General features: G+C 36.4%; 1 protein-coding gene across 1 annotated transcript; it reads left to right on the forward strand.

Moving 5' to 3' along the window:
- The first annotated feature begins 277 nt into the window (after positions 1-277).
- On the forward strand, positions 278-12,541 carry LOC104242680 (importin beta-like SAD2). Its single transcript, XM_009797754.2, has 22 exons — positions 278-506; positions 1,557-1,692; positions 1,847-1,934; positions 2,070-2,219; positions 3,118-3,280; positions 3,754-3,938; positions 4,053-4,226; positions 5,168-5,313; positions 5,405-5,528; positions 5,625-5,805; positions 6,495-6,654; positions 6,813-6,854; positions 6,950-7,068; positions 7,148-7,346; positions 8,175-8,306; positions 9,160-9,263; positions 9,345-9,524; positions 10,139-10,278; positions 10,387-10,526; positions 10,609-10,769; positions 11,460-11,592; positions 11,709-12,541. Exons 1-22 carry the CDS (start codon positions 417-419, stop codon positions 11,867-11,869), a joined length of 3,108 nt encoding a protein of 1,035 aa, XP_009796056.1. The 5' UTR covers positions 278-416; the 3' UTR covers positions 11,870-12,541.
- The last annotated feature ends 8,353 nt before the right edge of the window (positions 12,542-20,894 follow it).

Here is a 20,894-nt window from a genome sequence, read left to right on the forward strand (position 1 = left end):
TACATTTGTTTCCTATTCTTTTGACCCCTTTTCAGATTTTCTTCCCTTGTTTCTATACAAAGGTTCCTTTTCATTTTCTTTCCTACTTTCCAAATTAAAAAAAACGTAAATTAGTTAAAAAAATAAAAAATAAAATAAATTAGTTAAACCACTCTGCCCCAACCCCATTTCTCTCTCTTTCACTACCTCTCTAAACCCTAATGATTTAAACGCGCACACACACACACACTCAACCAATTCGCACACACTCCAATTTTTCGCTGTCTCTCCCCGCAACCTCCTCCTCCTCCTCCTCCTCCTCCTCCTCATTTCTTCTTCATTCTCTTCGATTTCTATAAAACCCTAGAAGAAGAAGGGAATTTGGAATTTCAATTTCCCTTCTTCTTTTCTAATTTCGGTTTTTTGTGTGTGAAGTTATGGATCTTCAGAACCTTGCTATTGTTCTTCGTGGTGCACTTAGTCCTAATCCGGATGAACGTAAAGCTGCTGAAGAGAGTCTTAATCAGGTTTAATTTTGTTCACTAAAGCATTATTCTTCAATTTGAAGTTTCTCGAGAATAAACTTAATTTAATCGGATTTGATTTGTTATGCTGTTTTTTAGTTCATTAAAGCATGGGTGTTGAATTGACTTGCTTGAGAGTAAACTGAATTTAATCGGATTTGCTTTGTTATGATTAAATTATGAGTAATACAAAAGTAAAGCTGCTGAAGATAGTTTCAATCAGGTTGAATTCTGTTTATTAAAGCAATTTTGTTGAATTTGAAGTTGCTCGAGATTAAACAGAAATCAATTGGATTTGTTATGATTAAATTATGAGTAATACAAACATAAAGCTGATTTTATTGTTTATGAAAGTATTATTGCTGAATATTAAGTTGCTCGAGAACAAACTTAATTTAATCGGATTTGTTTTGTTACTACTAAATTATGAGTAATACAAAAGTAAATTTGCTTAAGATAGTCTCAATCAGGTTTAATTTTGCTTATTAAACCATTATTGTTGAATTTTAAGTTGCTCGAGAGTAACCTGAAATCAATTGGATTTATTTTGTTATGATTAAATTATGATAATACAAATATAAATCTGTTTTATTGTTTATGAAAGTAATATTGTCAAAAAGTTTAAGTTGCTAGAGAGTAAACTGAATTTAATTGGATTTGTTATGTTGTTTAATTTGCAGAACAGTCTGATCTAAATTTCTCATATAATTTCTATTTTTGGTACTTTTGGACCTGAATTATGGATTCCTTTTTAATTTTTATATATATATAAACATACTTTTACTAGTTCGGGGAGTTTGGTAATTGTAGGATTGAGCTTTAATTGATTTGACTTAGGTGTTATTATTAACTTTTTTGTTTACAAAAAAAGCATTAGTGTTAAATTTTAAGTTATTTCAGCTATTTGTGATTGTTGAATTTGAGTTATTTTAGTCTGTTTGGATCACAAGCTCACAGGTTGACATTATAGGATATTGAAATCTCAGCAGACCAAATATGTGGACATTGGATTCTCTTGATTTTATTTATTCCTGAGTGCACCTATGTTTGCAGTTTCAGTATACTCCCCAGCATCTTGTGAGATTGCTGCAAATCATAGTAGATGGGTCTTGCGACATGGCAGTCCGGCAGGTGGCTAGCATTCACTTTAAGAACTTCGTTGCAAAGAATTGGTCCCCTCATGATCCTGGTAATGGCCGTATTATTACCCCCCTTCATCTAAAAAAGGAAAAATAATTTTTTTTATATATTTGGAATTAAATGTCAAAAATTATACTTCACAACTTTTTTCATTAGTGATTGAGTAAATTTGGTATTTACTGAGAAAATTGGTGTTGATGTAGCTGAGCAATCAAAAATTCTGCTAAGTGATAAGGAATTGGTGAGGCAAAATATTCTCATATTCATTGCACAAGTTCCCTCATTGCTGAGGTATGATGGCTCATCTGTACACATTGTACTGTGTTTCTTATGTTTATTTGAAAAGACAAAATGTGGATATTCCTTTTCTTTTCTTTTTTTTAATTTTGGACTCTCATAAGTAGACAAGTTTGTTACTCTGAACAGAGTACAGTTGGGGGAATGCCTTAAGACAATGATACATGCGGACTACCCGGAGCAGTGGCCAACACTTCTTCCATGGGTAAAGCATAATCTGCAGGATCAGCAAGTTTATGGTGCTTTGTTTGTTCTGAGAATTCTCTCCAGGAAATATGAGTAAGTTGTTGATTTAGATGGGTGCTCGTGTTCAGCAATCTCTTTTTTGTTCCTTTGGTAGCTGTTGAAATATGTTTCTGCATATTGTGCTTTACAGTTCCTCTACTGGTTCATGACCAGTGAATTTTGCGCTACAGGATGTACTTTTCATGTATTTGAACCCTTTATTTTGTACTTCAGGTCTTAACAGAGTACTGTCTATTAGCAACACCAAAAACATATATAATGTATATAGGTATTTATGCATGTTATTTACTAAGGTAAAAAAACATGCATAGAAGAGTTACTGTTGCTCTTGTAACAAATTATAATAGTAATTACCTTTGCTCTCTTGTAAAAATGAGTTGTTATGAGTCTGCAGGTAGTTGACTTTATAAATCAGGCTTGTAAATTTTGGGTGTATTGAGTATGACAATGGTCGGTGTTGTTTAATCCCTTAAAAACTCGGACGAGATCAAAATACTGCGTGAGAGCTTATCCAGCATCTTTTTTTTAATCTTTTGATTTGGGTGGTGGGGTGTCATGGTATTTGGCTCTTAGCACTACTTTTTTAACTGAAAAAGGGTTTTAAACAACTTATCTTGTTCAAAATGGTTTTTATTACAGTGTAAGCAATTTATTTTTGCGGGTACTTGTTTAGAAACCCCAAGTTGTACACATGTATATATAATAGTGTCAAAGAGTTCTTAGCAATTGGTTTAATACTAGCACAGTGCAGGGTTAGCAATTCTTCCATCTGTTTTTTGAAAAAAAATATGCTGTTGAGTGGTTCTGTCGCATTGTCGTGAAGTTGTTTATCAGATTTATCTATGAATCTTCCTTCTTCGCCCATGATCACCTGGATGATGGAATTCTGACATATTTTCTTCTGTACTCATGTCTTGTTTCTATTTACCAGATTCAAATCTGATGAGGAGAGGACACCTGTTTATCACATTGTTGAGGAAACTTTTCCACAGCTTCTCAACATATTCAACAGGCTTGCTCAGATAGCAAATCCTTCCATTGAAGTAGCAGACTTGATCAAGCTCATTTGCAAAATATTCTGGTCATCCATATATGTATGTTTTGTATAGATGTTTTTTCACTAAAGCTGTTCACATTAGTTCTTTGTGTCATGCAGTGGTGATGTCTGCATCTTGTTTAGATACTGTAAACCACATCAAATTTTGGTTTTCCTCTACCTTTGTAGAGAGGGGTGGATTGTCTTTCTTTTATGATAAGATTTTTTAGGCAAAGCTTGCATCATCCGTTTATTTTGGAATATTTTGGTTCTCTTATAAAGCTGTATGTCCTGATGTGGGTCGGTGTTTGCAAAAACCTTTTAAGAAACATTTGGTCCGTGTGGGAGTTTCTGTCAGTTTGCCTTTTCATCTTTTGTCAGTCTTTTGAAATATTCTTTATTTGACTAATATTTTATAGAAGTGACCTGGATAATATAAGCTATCACTTCTAATATTCAATTTCATTGCTGATAAAAAGCTGAATTGGTTTGTGCAACTCCTTACCTTTTCTATATCAAACTCTTTTCCAGTTGGAGATTCCGAAGCAGTTGTTTGATCCAAATATGTTCAATGCCTGGATGGTCCTTTTCTTGAATATGTTGGAGAGGCCTGTCCCTCTGGAAGGCCAACCAGCTGATCCAGAGCTAAGGAAATCATGGGGATGGTGGAAGGTGAAAAAGTGGACAGTCCATATACTGAATCGACTATACACCCGGTAAATTTATACCCTTTTCCTTATGTGGTTCTGGTCCATTATGACTTGCTTCTAATATTGATCTCACTTTTTTTCTTTTGTTCCTCATTTCTTACTCCTTTCTGGTTTCTCCAGGTTTGGGGATTTAAAACTTCAAAACCCAGACAACAAAGCTTTTGCTCAAATGTTTCAGAAGGGTTATGCGGGGAAAATTCTGGAGTGCCACCTTAATTTGTTGAATGTTATACGTGCTGGTGGTTACTTGCCCGATAGGGTGATCAACCTCATTTTGCAGTACCTGAGCAATAGGTTTGTGCAACTACTTAGTTTACGGACTCGATGAATTATGTCACATATGCCTATCTGTAAGTAGTTCCTTGATTATCTCCTTTGGGAAATTTGCTTATATTTAGTAAGCAAAGCATATAGTGGCCTTGGGTTTTAGTAACTTGATAAGACTTGTTGGATTTATTTAATTGCAATACGAAACTTTGATTTCTTTATAATGCTACGTTTTATAAGTGGATTAATGATGGATGCTCTAATGTGGATATAATGAGAGAAAAAGCAAGTAACTGCATAAAGGTGCTGGCTCATTTGTAATTGAGAAAAAACTTCTCTTTGAGCTCTTCTAGTTGTGAGCTGAAAGTGAGAGCTTGGTCAGCGAGAATGCATTATGAAATGGATCAAAGCATTATAAAAGGTCTTCTGTGCGCTCATTTTCTATCGAGGAAATACCATATATGAGGTAGCAGGCGGCAGGCCTTAGCAAAAGTAAAAAGAGGGCAGCTCAGTGCACTAAGCTCTCGCTATGTGCGGGGTCCGGGCAAGGGCCGGACCACAAGGGTCTATCGTCATTCTATAACTGACTGGATGCTTATCACTGATTCTCATTTTGTTCAAGGAAAGTAGACCACCTCAGTTTTGAGTGGGACTGAATATCATATGGCTTATAGTTCTTTGAGTTGACAGAAAAACATAAATCTCGATTTTCTTGTAAAGAAAATGACTGGATATTAGGGTCTTACTTTTTAGATAGCGATCATCTTTTCTAAAGGTCTTCTATCTGCTCTGCTTCTGCTACTTTGCTTTATTAATCTGTCGCCAGATGCCAAACCTATTATTTTTTCGTAGTTTGATTTCTACTTCTACTGCTTATTAATGATTGACCGTAGTACATGCTTAGTTAATGCACTACATTATTTTTACATTTTTCTGGCTACTGAATCACTCTACTTTGTACTGTGCAGTATCTCAAAGAGTAACATGTACAGCTTGTTGCAACCCAGACTTGATATTGTTCTTTTTGAGATCATCTTTCCACTTATGTGCTTCAGTGATAATGATCAAAAGCTCTGGGAGGAGGATCCACATGAATATGTTAGGAAGGGTTATGGTAACGTCATTTACTATAATATATATTGATGTCCCTCCACTCAGCTGAGTTCAATCATTTTGGATTGACTTCCCTCACTATAATTCTGTAGATATAATTGAGGACTTATATAGTCCCAGAACTGCTGCAATGGATTTTGTGAGCGAGTTAGTCCGGAAGCGTGGTAAAGAGAACCTTCAAAAATTTATACTATTCATTGTCGAGATTTTTAAGAGGTATCTTTTTATGTTACTTCACATGGTAACAGTCAGGTTAAGCTCTTTTCGTGGTATCAAAGTTCTTGTGTTTGTGTGTTGCATTTGTTTTTTCAGATATGAGGAGGCAGCCCCAGAATATAAGCCATATAGGCAGAAAGACGGTGCTCTCCTTGCAATTGGAGCTCTATGTGATAAGCTGAAACAAACCGAACCTTACAAATCAGAGCTTGAACGTATGCTTGTTCAACATGTATTCCCGGAATTTAGCAGTCCTGTGGGCCATCTTCGAGCCAAGGTTTGTTGGACTGTCTTCTTGACCTTTGTTAATGTGCAGTTTATATGCTCTTATACCGACTTAGTTTTATTCTGTATAATGATTTCCTTTAGATTTTCTGGTAGACGATTAATGAGGCAAATGCTGAAATATGTACATCTTTTATTCACCTTTCCCCTCATTTAGCAGAAGCATTTTAATTTGATATTGTGTTAATTCATTTTACAATATATGGATGTACAAGCTGCAATTATCAGCACACCGTACCTTTCATTTTGGAAGTGTTATTTCTAAAACTTCCTGGTTCATCAGTCTCTTGTAGATTAATCAATTTTGTCTAAATATCCTGGGTACTGTTTGTTTTGGTATTGTTGACGCCATATGTTCTCAGTAATCTTTACCAATTTCTGGAGGAAGATTGCTACTTTACTCATTCCTCATATTTGAAACTGTGCAAATGGAGGGTTTCTTCGTTTTTTCTTAGTTCCTTGCTTAGTCTTCACAGTCTCCACACAATGTGTCTATTCCCTACTTTATTTTTGATAGCAATAGTTGCATTTAACAATGTTTTCCTATAACGGGGAGCATTTAGAGAATTTTGTAGATTCTTTTTTTTGTATGTTTTTTCTGTTTAACATAGCTTTTGATCTTCCAAATTAGTCTGGATACCGCCTCATCATTTTAAATGTTTTATCTTTCTGCCATAACAGGCAGCATGGGTTGCAGGACAATATGCCCATGTTAACTTTTCAGATCCAAATAACTTCCGCAAAGCATTACACAGTGTTGTGGCTGGAATGCGTGATCCTGATCTCCCTGTTCGTGTTGATTCTGTTTTTGCTTTACGATCGTTTGTTGAAGCCTGCAGAGGTAAACATATACTCGACATTTTGTTCTCTTTCAAATTCATAGGGGTTAATCCTGTTTACTCTTTGGTGGTGTATACGGGGTTCCCCCAATTGTTAATTAAATTATTTACCTTATAAAAAAAAATCCTATTCACACTTATCATCTGTTTGTCCATGCAGATTTAGATGAAATCCGGCCCATTATCCCCCAACTACTTGATGGTACTTGCAAGACCCTTTGCGTTTTGTATCGTTTATGAGCATCAATTGATGGAATTATTTTGTTTAACAACGCTTTTTATATGAATCGCATTCAGAATTTTTCAAACTTATGAATGAAGTCGAGAATGAAGATCTTGTGTTTACACTTGAGACTATCGTTGACAAGTTTGGTGAGGAGATGGCTCCTTATGCTCTTGGGTTATGCCAGAATTTGGTGAGGATATATGTTGTTAGAGTGCTTTTTGCATGAAAGGATATCTGGATCACAGAAACTAATGAGGGTTGCATTTCAGGCTGCTGCATTTTGGAAATGCATTAACACGTCGGAAGCAGATGAAGAAGGTGATGATCCTGGAGCTCTGGCGGCAGTTGGCTGTTTACGGGCCATAAGCACAATTCTTGAGTCAGTGAGTCGGCTTCCGCACCTATTCATTCATATTGAGCCGACTCTCCTCCCAATAATGCGTAGGATGTTGACTACTGATGGACAAGGTTCTTTGTTCTTCTGCTATCTTGTTTCTTACCTTTTTATTTAGTAGGACAAGCATTTAGTTGAAGTTATTTTTTTTTTAAATACTTCTGTGATATCAGATTAGGTGACAGTTCTTACATGTTATAAAATATAATGGAAGGAAGAAAATGTAATATAAAATATAGGAGAGGAAAACAAACGAGAAATTTTAAGGAGTTCATTTCTTTCCTTTGTTTGAGGAAGGAAAAGAGGTGATGAACATATGACATGCCTTATCTCTGTCGTTCTCAATTAGATGATAGGCCAAGAGGAGGGTTAATTTTTAGCCCCTTTTGCTTTTTTAAATTTCTTTCCTCTTCTCTAAAACAAAGAAGAAAAAAACAAACAGGTTTCCTTTCATGTAGTTTGCCTTGAACAAAATCTTGAAGTGTTAAGCTGTGAAAGATTGGTTGGATCTTTTTAAAGTAATTTGGCATAGTAGGCTTCACTTCGTGATGTTTGTGAAAATAACTGCCAGTTCCTTCGTTGAAGGATGAATTATGGATTTGAACTTCGTGTGGTTAAGTGCACAACTAAAAGTAAGTTGTATCTTAAAATATAAGTAGGCGTCATTCCTAGTGTATCTATTTAGGACATAGAAACTTAGCTGCGTGTTCATGGAAGTATTAGAAAAACGTGATAACACTAGTCTTGTGGAGGCTATGACTTGTCCAAAGTCGGCCTGGTTTATATGTTGCAAGATGTAGTAGTTGAAATTATCAGTCCTTATCTTTGAAAATAAGTTTGTTAGTTTGCGTATTTCTTGGAAAAAATGGTGGTATCTTTTCACCATTTGAATCTTCCTGCAGAGGTCTTTGAAGAGGTATTGGAGATAGTTTCATATATGACATTCTTTTCGCCAACAATATCCATGGAAATGTGGAGTCTATGGCCATTGATGATGGAGGCTCTAGCAGACTGGGCTATTGACTTCTTCCCAAGTACGTCTAAACACTTTGATGTTACTGTTCCCTAAATGTGGATAGGTTGTAAATTTTCAAATGTTGTCTCTGATTCCATCCTGTGTGATAAACACATTTGCTGTGTGAAACGAGGTTTTAGAGCTTCAACTATTATCTAAGCTCTCATATATGCTCAACTAAGTTTCATGTGTTTAACTAGATTATTTAGAATTAAGAAGGAACAAGTATTCATTGTGACGGGGAGAGGCTTGTGGGTTAGAGTTTCATGAGCAAACAAGCTCTCTTTGCGCCTTGCTGTATTTTTAATAATCTTATTCTTTTTTATGTTTCTCTATTTTCTTTATTTCCCTCATGTTAATTTTTTCCACTTCCTCTTGTTACTTCCCTCAGTTGGAGCTTTCTTCCCCCTGTTAATAGCATTGACACTTCTTTGGATTTTGTTAGCTCCCTGGTTCTAGCATAGGCACTCTTATACTGGAGCTTACAATGTTTTGTCTTTTCTATGGGAACTAACACACTTTCTGTCTTCTGTAATTTGGCATCTTCTTGATGCCCTTTCAACGATATTATCTTACTTCATCCAAAAAATTGTGGTAAAGTATGCTGCAAATCAGTTTAGATCTGATTTGATTTCATCCTTCTAAAAAATGGCCATTTTGGGGCTGTTTGTATTGCCTATACTAATAGGGTTGTGGGCTTAAAGAGATATGATGTATTCTTCTTTTAGTGATGCCAGGTGCTGCAGAATGGAGCGTTCTTTTTGTCAGTGGATAGTAATTGCTTTATGATTTATATGCTACTAAAAACTACAGATCTGCTCTTATCTGATCAGATTCCCCCTTTTTTTGTGATTGGCTCTATGTTTTTGCAGATATACTGGTTCCTCTGGACAACTATATATCCAGGAGTACTGCCCACTTCTTGACTTGCAAGGATCCAGACTACCAAAAAAGCCTTTGGAATATGATATCAACTGTAAGTTGAATACTGCCACCAAATTTTAGCTTCTAATCATGTTGCTTTAGATTAGATGTATAATACTACATTTCTGAACAGGTCATGGGAGATAAAAATTTGGAAGATGGTGATATTGAGCCCGCACCTAAGCTCATTCAAGTAGTGTTTCAGCACTGCAAGGGACAGGTGGATCACTGGGTTGAGCCGTATATCAGAATCACGATCGAACGTCTGCGTCGGGCTGAGAAGCCATATCTGAAGTGCCTCTTGATGCAAGTGGTAATATTCTTTATGCTGTCAGATTTCTGATATTGTATATGTTTCTCTTGTATCCATGTACTAAAGTGGTTGGTATCCGTAGATGAATGTCTCTTGGAAGCCTCATGTGTCCCTTTCTTTCCTTTTTTTGTTTGCTTTTCTTTTTTGGAAGAAATAAGTTTTTATTGGGTAGTGTTTGGATGACCAATGCTCTAGAAATGTGGAGTCTGTTATTTTCCCTAGACTTATGACACTGATGGACATCCTGTTTGCTCCACCAACATGGACATTCTTCATTAGTAATGGAATCAAATATTCAGATGAGATTATTCCAAGCTAATCGGGGTTGGTCGTATGAAGACTCTTGATGGGGCATAATCATGTTTTCCCCCGTTTTCCCCTTCTTTTAGAAATGAACAAAAAACTTGACTGTGCTTTGATTTTATACTTGTGGTAAAATGCTGATGTTTCTATGTGCTTCAAGTTCTGGTACTCAAATTGCTGATAGCTTATTGTTTTTTTCTAGGTTTTGTTTCACGCACTTGTGGTTATATACTAGGTTTTTTGTTGTTGTTGATGTTGTTGTTTCACAGGTTGCTGATGTTCCTATTGTTTGATAATTTTCCTTTTGGCAGATAGCTGATGCTCTTTACTATAATGCATCCCTGACACTGAACATACTTCAAAAGCTTGGCATTGCTACAGAGGTCTTTAATCTCTGGTTCCAGATGTTGGGACAAACAAAAAAGAGTGGAGCGCGGGTCAACTTTAAGAGGTAAATACCTGTTACTCTCTCTGTCTCCGATGAAAAGGAGAGAGAAAACAACTTTGAATGAATTAGCAGCAAAACTGGTGTACTTATGCCCCTTGTATTGTTTTGCAGGGAACATGACAAAAAGGTTTGCTGCTTGGGCTTGACATCTTTGCTCCCTCTTCCTGTGGATCAATTGCCAGGGGAGGCCTTAGAGCGTGTTTTCAAAGCAGCTCTAGAGCTGCTTGTTGCCTACAAGGATCAAGTAGCAGGTTAAAACTTCTTTTCCTTTTTCCTCATTTCTCTCGCACAATGCTACTATATATACCAGCATCTAAGCATATTTGTCTACAGAAGCCGCTAAGGAGGATGAGGCAGAAGATGATGATGATATGCATGGATTACAAACTGATGAGGACGATGACGAAGATGATGGATCTGACAAAGAAATGGGGGTTGATGCTGAGGAAGGGGATGAAGCTGACAGCACTAGGCTTCAAAAATTGGCTGCACAGGTGAGTACATATAAATTGTGCTTGTAATCTACTATTGGGATCTGTCTTGTTGATGCTCCATTTTGTTTGTGTACTCATGTTATGGAGTAGTCATCTGTTGCTTGACCCTCTTGTTTTAAACTGAATGAGGAATCAGAATACATTAGTATTTTTGCGATTGAATTTGCTGCTTGAGCTGGATCTTTTCCCCATCCTTTACGTGGTAACAGTGACACTGATGATAAGTTGACATATTACCTGGGGTTTTTGTTATAACCAAGAAATTCCTGAGGGCCAGCTAGCGCACGGTTCGAAACTAGGTGGATAATGGGCCTGCCCTCTACTTTTCTATATTTAAGTACCGCGTTTTTGTCTGCAGCAGGGTTTGAACTCGTGACGTCCGCCTAATCTACATATTACGCTCTATGCTCTTATCACTTAACCAAAGCCCTGGGGCAAGAATACACAGGGTTTCTTTAGAATGGTTATGATTTATGAAGACCTCCCCTGTTGTATGCATAGTGATATGAGTTTCGTAGTGACAGTTTTTGTCCCTTGGAGCACAGAAAGGAATCAAAGTACCTTCTGCAAGATTACCTTTGTGATGGCTTCTTGTGAGAGAACAAATTACAGATTCGGCCTGGATACCTTTAGCAACCCATTAGAGTTTTCATCTCTTAAAGCTTTGACATCTTTTTGCTGCTTTTGCAGGCAAAAGCATTCCGTTCGCACGACTCCGATGAAGATGATGACTCCGATGATGATTTTAGTGATGATGATGAAGAGTTGCAATCACCCCTGGATGAGGTGGATCCCTTCATTTTCTTTGTGGAAACGATCAAAGGTATGGTGCTGCCTGCTTGTTTGCTCTGGTTATTTTGATATAGGGATGGGTTTGCTTTGTATTAGGCAACGGAGTCACTTATTTCTTCCCCTCTATCCTTGGACTGTTAAATCCAGCTATGCAGGCATCTGATCCATTAAGGTTCCAGAGCCTCACCCAGACTCTGGACTTTCATTATCAAGCATTGGCAAATGGTGTTGCTCAGCATGCCGAGCTGAGAAGAGTAGAGATAGAGAAGGAAAAGATGGAGAAGGCATCAGTAACAGCTGCTTCATGATTTTGGTGGGCCGGTTTGCTTATGGCCAAACTCAATTTGCTCCGAGTACTTCAGCTATCCCTTTCATTCAATAATGATTTGAGAAGATATTAAGTTGCTAAGTCTAAAGGATTTGAAAGGTTTGCTGGTTTCATTAATTTGCGAGTCGTGATGAGTAATCACATCCAAATATGCACAGTGGTTCCAGAGGGGCAGAAGATGAGCCGCGACTGGGTCTGCTTCCCTTTCTTCTGCTGTGTGGTTTTGATGAGTCTCCGTGAAGTGGGCTATTCTATGTCAGAAAATGCCTCTTTGCTGCATGTCATTGTTTTTTCCGGGTGTCTTGTAGTTCATTTCATACGGATGAAAAACCTTAGGATTATTCATTGGTAGCCCTTCTATCTGGTCTAGGTGGGCGTGGGGGTTTTGGGGATGGGGGTAAATGCATACAGCATTTATCATGTATTATATTCATTCGGCATACTGTCTGAATTTGGGTGATTAATGCCCTAAAAGTTTTGTAAGTCATGGTTGTAGTTTATATTATACATCATTGTTTTATTTTTGGGTTGGAAGGTGTTTCCCGTTGCAAATGGTCACGCAATTAGCTTCGCTGCTGATTGTAAAACATTTCATATTCCTTGAGGTGTATTCATTTTGGAATATCATAATTCTATTTTTTCCTTTTATGAATGATGCTTTGTATCCTTCTGTCATCACGCTCACTGACCGACTTTATCCTATTTCTATTTTACTTAAATGATTCAAAATGGAAACAGCGAGAGCATTTGGTAGCAAGATCTGAAGATAAGCAAAATTGAATAGTTCATGGGCGAGGCTAGTTTTCTTTCAGACATTGATAAGATAGTTAACTAACTATTTGTTTGTATTCAAGCATATATCTGTTGTTACGGTTCATAGGGCAAGATGTCTGAATTTTAACACATCTTTGTTGCGAATAGATATGATGTTATTTGATCTTTTGGACCGAGTTATAACTTACTGGACTATAGAAAGCTATTTACGTTAAACCAGAATTGGGAGGTGAAGAGGAAAATAAATAAGTAGTTTGTTTTAACTTTGCCTTTCTAAAAGTACTTTAATAACCCTACTGATGCTTTGGTACATAAAGTTGTCATTCGGAACTTGCATGTAAAATTTGACATCATTCCCAGTTGATTTGATATGTTTCGGCACGAGTTTTGGAAGTTAATATGTTCGATTCGTGATGCGATTTGTATTTCGGCATTGTTTTATGTGATTACTCAGGCGGGTTCGTGTTTTGTTATGGAACTTATTGGTATGATATGTTTCGGCACGAGTTTTGGAAGTTAATAAGTTCGATTCGTGATGCGATTTGTATTTCGGCATTGTTTTATGTGATTACTCAGGCGGGTTCGTGTTTTGTTATGGAACTTATTGGTATGTTTCGACGAGGTCCCGAGGACCTCGGGCGTGTTTTGGATGAGCTACGGGCCAATTTTCTCATGTTTTTGGATGGCTGATCTGATATCTGATGTCCCTTATACGCGATCGCGAAGTTCAAGCCGCGTTCGCGTAGGCTCAGTCGATTGGATACTTCGAACCTAAAAGATGGTAGCTCAAGGTCTGATTCATTTTGTGCAAAACGTAGGCAGATTTGGTTTAATTATATCCTAGGAATATCTTGCAAGCAGTAGTAGAAACTAGTGGAAAGGGACTAGACTGTGGAATTAATTCTATTAATTATGTATTCAAATAATGTAACGGTGGAATTAATCCTATTAAGTATTCAAATTCAAATAATGTAAAAAGCCGTTTGAGGGACAAGTAAAATGTCAAGAAATTATAGTTTCATTCAAGGTGAATTCATACCCTATTTCTGCGTCCTTTCTAGATTCTATTTTTTTATTATTGTAATTTAAAAACCATGTGGGGAAGAGCTAAGCTATAAAATGGCCAAGTTTTTTTTTTTTTTTTTGAGTCTTCGTGTAGACAATCACAACAACAACGACCCAGTATAATCCCACAAATGGGGTCTGGGGAGGGTAATATGTCTACAATCGTGTAGACAATCTAGTGATGCATTTATACAGTTCGAACACTAAAACTATCATCAATTCTTATTTAGTGATTTTCTAACAATAATTGTCATGTTGATTCATGGTTTCCTTTGATAATATGGTAAAGATAAAACAATCTCTTTCTTTCTCTTCCTTAAAACAAGTAATTTTTTGGTTTAATTATTCCGTGTGTAAAAAATTAGCCCGATTAATGAGACGCTAAAAAGTTTATTATAGGGATTTTAGCACTCGCTACCGGTGGGACCCATTTTAAAAGCTCGATGCGAGTTTTTCTATTGAGATTCACTGACTTGGTATAAATATGAAAGTTTTTATCGACAATCTAATGATCCACTTATAACGTCAAATAGTAAACTATTAATTAATTCTAATTTAGTATTTTTTTTTAGCAACTACTGTCAGGTTGATTTCTAATTTTTCTTTTTACATGGTAAAAAGGAAATAAGACAACCTCTGGGAAGACAATACGCAATCAGAGGTTCATTGAAGAAGTATTTTGTCTTTAGTCAGCCAATTAAGTAGGCGTTTGGACATAAAGAATTGTAAAATTCGAAAAAATGGTGAATTTTTTTTTAAGTGAAAATGATATTTGAAATTTAGAGTTGTATTTGGACATAAATTTCAGTTTGGGTTGTTTTTAAAGTTTTGTGAATGATTTGAGTATTAATTTTGAAAAATGTTATGAAATATTATAATAATATTAGTGTCACACCTCCTTTTTACACACCCGAAGATATATAGGGGAGTTTTTCTAATTTAAGTGACATTATTCGAAATTGGATTAATTATTCAATTCAGAGTCGCCACTTGGAATAGTTTATTTGGTGTCCCTCACCGATTTATTTTAAATCCCAAATCGAGGAAATTTCGACTTTCCTTTTGAAGTCTGCGAACCATAAATTCTGAGTAGAGAATTCTATTAACCCAGGAGAAGGTGTTAGGCATTTCCGGATTCCGTGGTTCTAGCACGGTCGCTTAAACTATTACAATTGGCCTATTATCTGATTTTTAAAACATGTTTCAACCTATGGTATATTTTTAACTTATTAGCCGCTTTTAATTATTATTATTTTTTTTTTGGAAAAATTCAACGTCATATAAAACACGTATTGAACCACGTCACATGAAATGCACCCGCGATCCACAACACATTTTATCTAACATTGTTGAGATTTGGATTTGGGTCACATAAAATGCACACCCGAGTTTAGGAAATTAATTTTTTTTTAAAAAAAAAATAGCACGCCTAAAGCAACTACGCACTTTCAAGTTTGCGAGGGCCATGAAAAATTCAACTAAATGGAACGCCTCGATTTCTAAAGATTAAAATTAATTAAATGAGGGCCATGAGTTTTGAGATTTTATTTGGCATGACGCGCCTCGATTTTTCTAAAAGGATTGTATTCAATTTAAAGCAAACTACAAATATTCATGATTATGTTTCTTTCTAAAACTACTTTGGTATTATTGCAAGGTCATGATTTATGAATATGGAATTATTATTGAAGAAATATATGATTTGAGTTATTATGGACCTAATCACCCATGTCGGTATCAAATTTGCCATTGACTTAACATCCTTTAAGTTGGATCCAAGCTATTACATCATTCTCTCTCCATTTTGAATACATTTTCCTATCTTTCCCTATGAACTACAATCTCATTGAAGAAACTCATTCTGTCTTTCACGAATTCTATTTCTTGATGCTCTTCCTTCATTTTTTTTGTTCATATCTTTCAAGTTGGTAGATAACCAAAATATAATATACAAATCAAAAGGAAATACGGTGAAAGAAAAATAATGGAAACATTGGTTAAGAAAAGAATGAACCTTTTATAGATGAAGATCTTATTCAATACATATGGAGCAAACAACCATCAAATTTAATGTGCAAATGAACCACAATCAGAGGCAACGAGCGGAAACCTTTCGAACCAAACTCGACTTCGACCTCTTCGGGCTAGTATTTTGGGCTATCTTTTAAATTGAGTTTGAAGCTTTTGGATTTGATTTTTGGTGTGATTTAGCTCCTGTTTTTGAGGTATTTTTTTTAAACAAGGTAATGAATGGCTATATGTTTTTTTTGTTGAAAGAAATAGGTAGAAAGAATAAAACTAGTAGAAATTCTCTTTAGCATAGAAGAAGAAAATTTATTTTCTCTCAATATTCTTCCCTCTTCTCTTCTCTTCTTTTCTTCAAATATTTCTCTTCTATTTATAGGAGAATTTTAAAAAAAAAATCAGATTTTTTATTAATTTTTTAATTTAAAAGAAATCCCACTTACATTTTGCTTTTCTTTTTTATAAAAAGAATTACCACCTTTCTTTACTTTTATTTTTTTAAATTCCAACTTTAATTACTTTTATCTTATTTAACATCCCGCTTTTTTACTTTTTTAAAAGAGAATTCCACTTATTTTACTTTTCTTAAAAAAACAATCCACTTTTTTTTACTTTTCTTTAAAAAATTCTACTTTATTTTAATTGAATTTTTTTAAATTTTCAGCTACCTTTATATTATTTTTTAATTCCAACTTTCTTTTACTTTTTATTTTTAAAAATTTCCACAAAACTTTACTTTTATTTTTTTTAATTTTTCACTTTCTTTTACTTTTTTAAAAGAGAATTCCACCTACTTTTATTTTTTTTTTAATTCCATACTTCCCTTTTTCTTATTTTTTTAAATCTCTCCCGAAATTTTTTTAAAAAAATTAATATTTTTTGGATTTTTTTTATTATTTAAAAATAAGAATAAAAATAAAAGAATATTAATAGTAGTAATTCACCTTCTAAAATTTAGTATTTTTAACCTATAATAAAAAATATAAAAAAGCTAAAAATTTGTATGTTAAAACCCCCTAAAATATTTACATAGAAGAAATGACAAAAAAATTAAATATTGTCAAAAATTAGGTGCTCACAGCTGTCCCTCTTTGCTTGGAAATATGAAGAGTTTTCAAGCAAAGATAAGGTGAGCCATGTGACTAATTTTTGAACATATCTTTATTCAAAAGAGAAGAAATAAGGATAAGAGAAAAGATAAAGGGTGCAACCGGGTCTTGGTTTTGGACATCATACATATCCTGGGTTATAAGGGAATCAAGTCGCATGTAGTTCAAGAAAAATGATAGAATGATGAGTTGAGGAGTCGAGTGAGGTTCCGTCGAGGCTCCAGTCCGCGATCCTGTTATTATATCAAAAATCAAAGAGAAACTAAACAAGCCTATCAGCTATGAGTTACAAGATTCCTATCTATGAGTCTTGTGAAACTTGTCCTTGATCTTGACTGGTTCTTCCTGCAGACTCTGATCTGAATCTTGATGCTCGTTAGCTGCAACTGCTGGTTCATTCTTCTTCAGCTTTTCGGATCAAGGCGGGACATGCGAAGCTTGTGACTTCAATCATATCTTGAACAGTCCACATCTTTCTCCACATCAACACTTTGAGTTCATTTCTTTTTGCTCCTTTTCTTTTTTTCTTTATTTTGGATTGAGACTCATTCTTTTGGTTGTCTCAGACCTTGTGCCTCGAGGCCAAACCTGCTCAAACACCCAAACAAACAAACGAACGAAATTTTTCTGCCCTAGTTTTCACTAGGAAAATTTCGTAAGTTATTTGTAACTAAAATCTAAACTTTTTGTTTTGTTTTGTTTTGAAAGCGGTAAAATAAGAATTGCGTGTCTTTAGGAGGAAGAGATTAGGGAATGGAGCCCTATATCTAAAATAACCTCGACTAGGGAGTGGATACCCTATGTTGGCAAAAAGGCGACTAGGGAATGGAGGCCCTATATCTAAAAATCTCAACTTAGGGATTGGAGACCTAATGTTTGAAAAGAAAGGCGACTAGGGAATGAAGGCCCTATGTCTAAAATCTCAACTAGGGATTGGAGCCCTAAAGTTGGCAAAAGGCGACTAGGGAATGGAGGCCCTATGTCTAAAAATCTCAACTCAGGGATTGGAGCCCTAATGTTGACAAAAGGCGACTAGGGAATGGAGGCCCTATGTCTAAAAATCTAAACTTAGAGATTGGAGCCCTAATGTCGGCAAAAAGGCAACTAGGGAATGGAGGCCCTATGTCTAAAAATCTCAACTTAGGGATTGGAGCCCTAATGTTGGCAAAAAATGCGACTAGGGAATGGAGGCCCTATGTCTAAATATCTCAACTCAGGGATTGGAGCCCTAATGTTGGTAAAAGAAGACTAGGGAATGGAGGCCCTATGTCTAAAAATCTCAACTCAGGGATTGGAGCCCTAATGTTGGTAATAAAGACGACTAGGGAATGGAGGCCCTATGTCTAAAATCTCAACTTAGGGATTGGAGCCCTAACGTTGGCAAAAGGCGACTAGGGGATGGAGGCCCTATGTCTAAAAATCTCAACTTAGGGATTGGAGCCCTAATGTTGGCAAAAGGCGACTAGGGAATGGAGGCCCTATGTCTAAAAAATCTCAACTCAGTGATTGAAGCCCTAATGCTGTCAATAAAGACGACTAGGGAATGGAGGCCCTATGTCCAAAATCTCAACTTAGGGATTGGGGCCCTAATGTTGGCAAAAGGCGACTAGAGAATGAAGGCCATATGTCTAAAAATCTCAACTCAGGGATTGGAGCCCTAATGTTTGCAAAATGCGACTAGGGAACGGAGGCCCTATGTCTAAAAATCTCAACTCTGGGATTGGAGCCCTAATGTTGGCAAAATGCGACTAGGGAACGGATGCCCTATGTCTAAAAATCTCAACTCAGGGATTGGAGCCCTAATGTTGGCAAAATGCGATAGGGAACGAAGGCCCTATGTCTAAAATCTCAACTCAGGGATTGGAGCCCTAATGTTGGAAAAAAGGTAAAAGATTGATTTTGGGGCTTCTAAACTACCTTTTTTTTATTTTCTTCTTATCTATTTTCTTTCAATTCATTTTTTAGTAAAAAAAATGCAGGAAAGAATTTATAGGAGACTTCCCTTTTGAGTTGATTATTGTTGCTAAGCTATTTCTAGCGCTTGCACATTTCTTTTTCCATTTTGGTTACACCTGCTTCTTGCATTGTTGCTTTGGATTGCACCTGTTTCAATTTTCAAACAAAGAACAATTGTTAGTTTGAAACGGCAGTCGGTTTTGTGACCTTCATTGTTTTTGATCACTTGATTTCGGCCCAACTCTTTTGGCGAGAACCTCTGCCGCTTGCTGGCTTTTCTTAAAGATTGGTCTCTCTCCTAAAATGGAGGAACTCAACTTTTCAAAATTTATCATGACGGCTCACCCGTATAGGGCTTTGGCCCTTTCATTTTAATCTGCTTCTAGGGGCTTTTGACTTTGGATTTCTTTTCATTTTCAATAACTCTGATTTTAGAGCATCGGCTATCATGACCAGTTGGGATCGACTTGATACACCCACTGAGGCTGGGTACTTTTCTTTGGACTTGCTTTTATTAAACAAAACCTTGTAAAACCAATCTTGCCACCTTTTCTTTGTATTAGTTTCGGAACAGAGTTAGACCGAAATGGATTCAAGGAAAAGTAAAGAAAGGACAAGAAAAAATGAATTTAAGGAGAAGTGTCCCTTTGGGGGGAAAGAAGGACTTATCTGGGGTGTATGCAGACTTCAATAGACATGACATTCTTCTTGGACTGGATACCCGATATGCACAACTATCCAACTCATTGTGAACCACATCTCCAAATCGAGAAACCTGGCCAGGACTCTTTCAGTGGTGGGGGTGTCTTCTTTTCGATCGACGGCGCCCTTTGCGGGTTTTCGCCAATCGACCTCTCTCATTTCTCTTCTCACCGTCGCCTGATAGTACTCTTTACGAGTTTTCACTAACCAGGCTCTCTCATTTTCAATTTTTCTACTCATTGTCGCCTTATGGTGCCAGTGTGGATTTTCACCAATAAGACTCTCTCATTTTATTTCTCTCATTTTTATTGCATTGGATCCAAGTAGCTGTATTCTCTGATCCTTGAACATTCTCACCGATTGATCGGAAGGACTTGAAAGGATTTGGGTAAAAATTATTTGGATCGAATTACAACTTTGGAACCATTCAAGCGGGATTATCGCAGGACCATTACAATATCTGCCCCAGTTTCACTTTTGAGGGAATTTTGATTTTTATTTTGGTGTGACTGAACCCCATAGAGAGGCTGCCTACGTATCATTTCGGAATCAAGTCGAATGTAGTTCAGGAAAACATCTTCTTCTTTTTTTCATTTCTTTTTTTTTCAATAACACTTTCAAGTTCCAAAGAGGGCAATCAAAGAAGAGTAACCGGCACAAATGGGTTTGCAAAGGGTAGATAGTGTTTGGGTAGAGAGAATAAAAGCCTTCGTCCTTCCAATCAGATAATGTTGTTATTACAGAAAAACTAAACATAATACCTTTTGACTGCATACACATTTACATCTGCTTGAGGATCATTTCCTTCGATATCGCCCAGATACAATGCTCCTCTTGGCAATATCTTTCTGATGACGTATGGGCCCTTCCAATTAGGAGCGAATTTTCCTTTTGCTTCCTGGTGATGGGGAAGAATACGCCTTAAAACGAGTTGCCCCACTTCAAAACTTCTAGGCCACACTTTCTTGTTATAGGCACGAGCCATTCTTTGTTGGTACAACTGCCCGTGGCAGACCGCAGCCATTCGCTTTTCATCGATCAAGGTTAATTGTTCCAGACGGGTTTTAACCCACTCACTGTCTTCAATTTCGGCTTCAACAATGATTCGGAGAGAGGGGATTTCAACCTCGGCGGGTATGACGGCTTCCGTGCCATAAACCAAAAGATACGAGGTGGCTCCAATTGATGTGCGCATAGTAGTGCGATATCCCAACAATGCAAACGGCAACTTTTCATGCCACTGCCTAGAACTTTGAATCATCTTTCTCAAAATCTTTTTGATGTTTTTGTTTGCTGCTTCAACGGCACCATTGCCTTTAGGCCGATAAGGAGTAGAGTTCCGGTGCATTATCTTGAATTGCTCACATATCTCCC

This window comes from Nicotiana sylvestris, chromosome 1 (genome assembly GCF_000393655.2).
Source record: "Nicotiana sylvestris chromosome 1, ASM39365v2, whole genome shotgun sequence".
Lineage (NCBI taxonomy): Eukaryota > Viridiplantae > Streptophyta > Magnoliopsida > Solanales > Solanaceae > Nicotiana > Nicotiana sylvestris.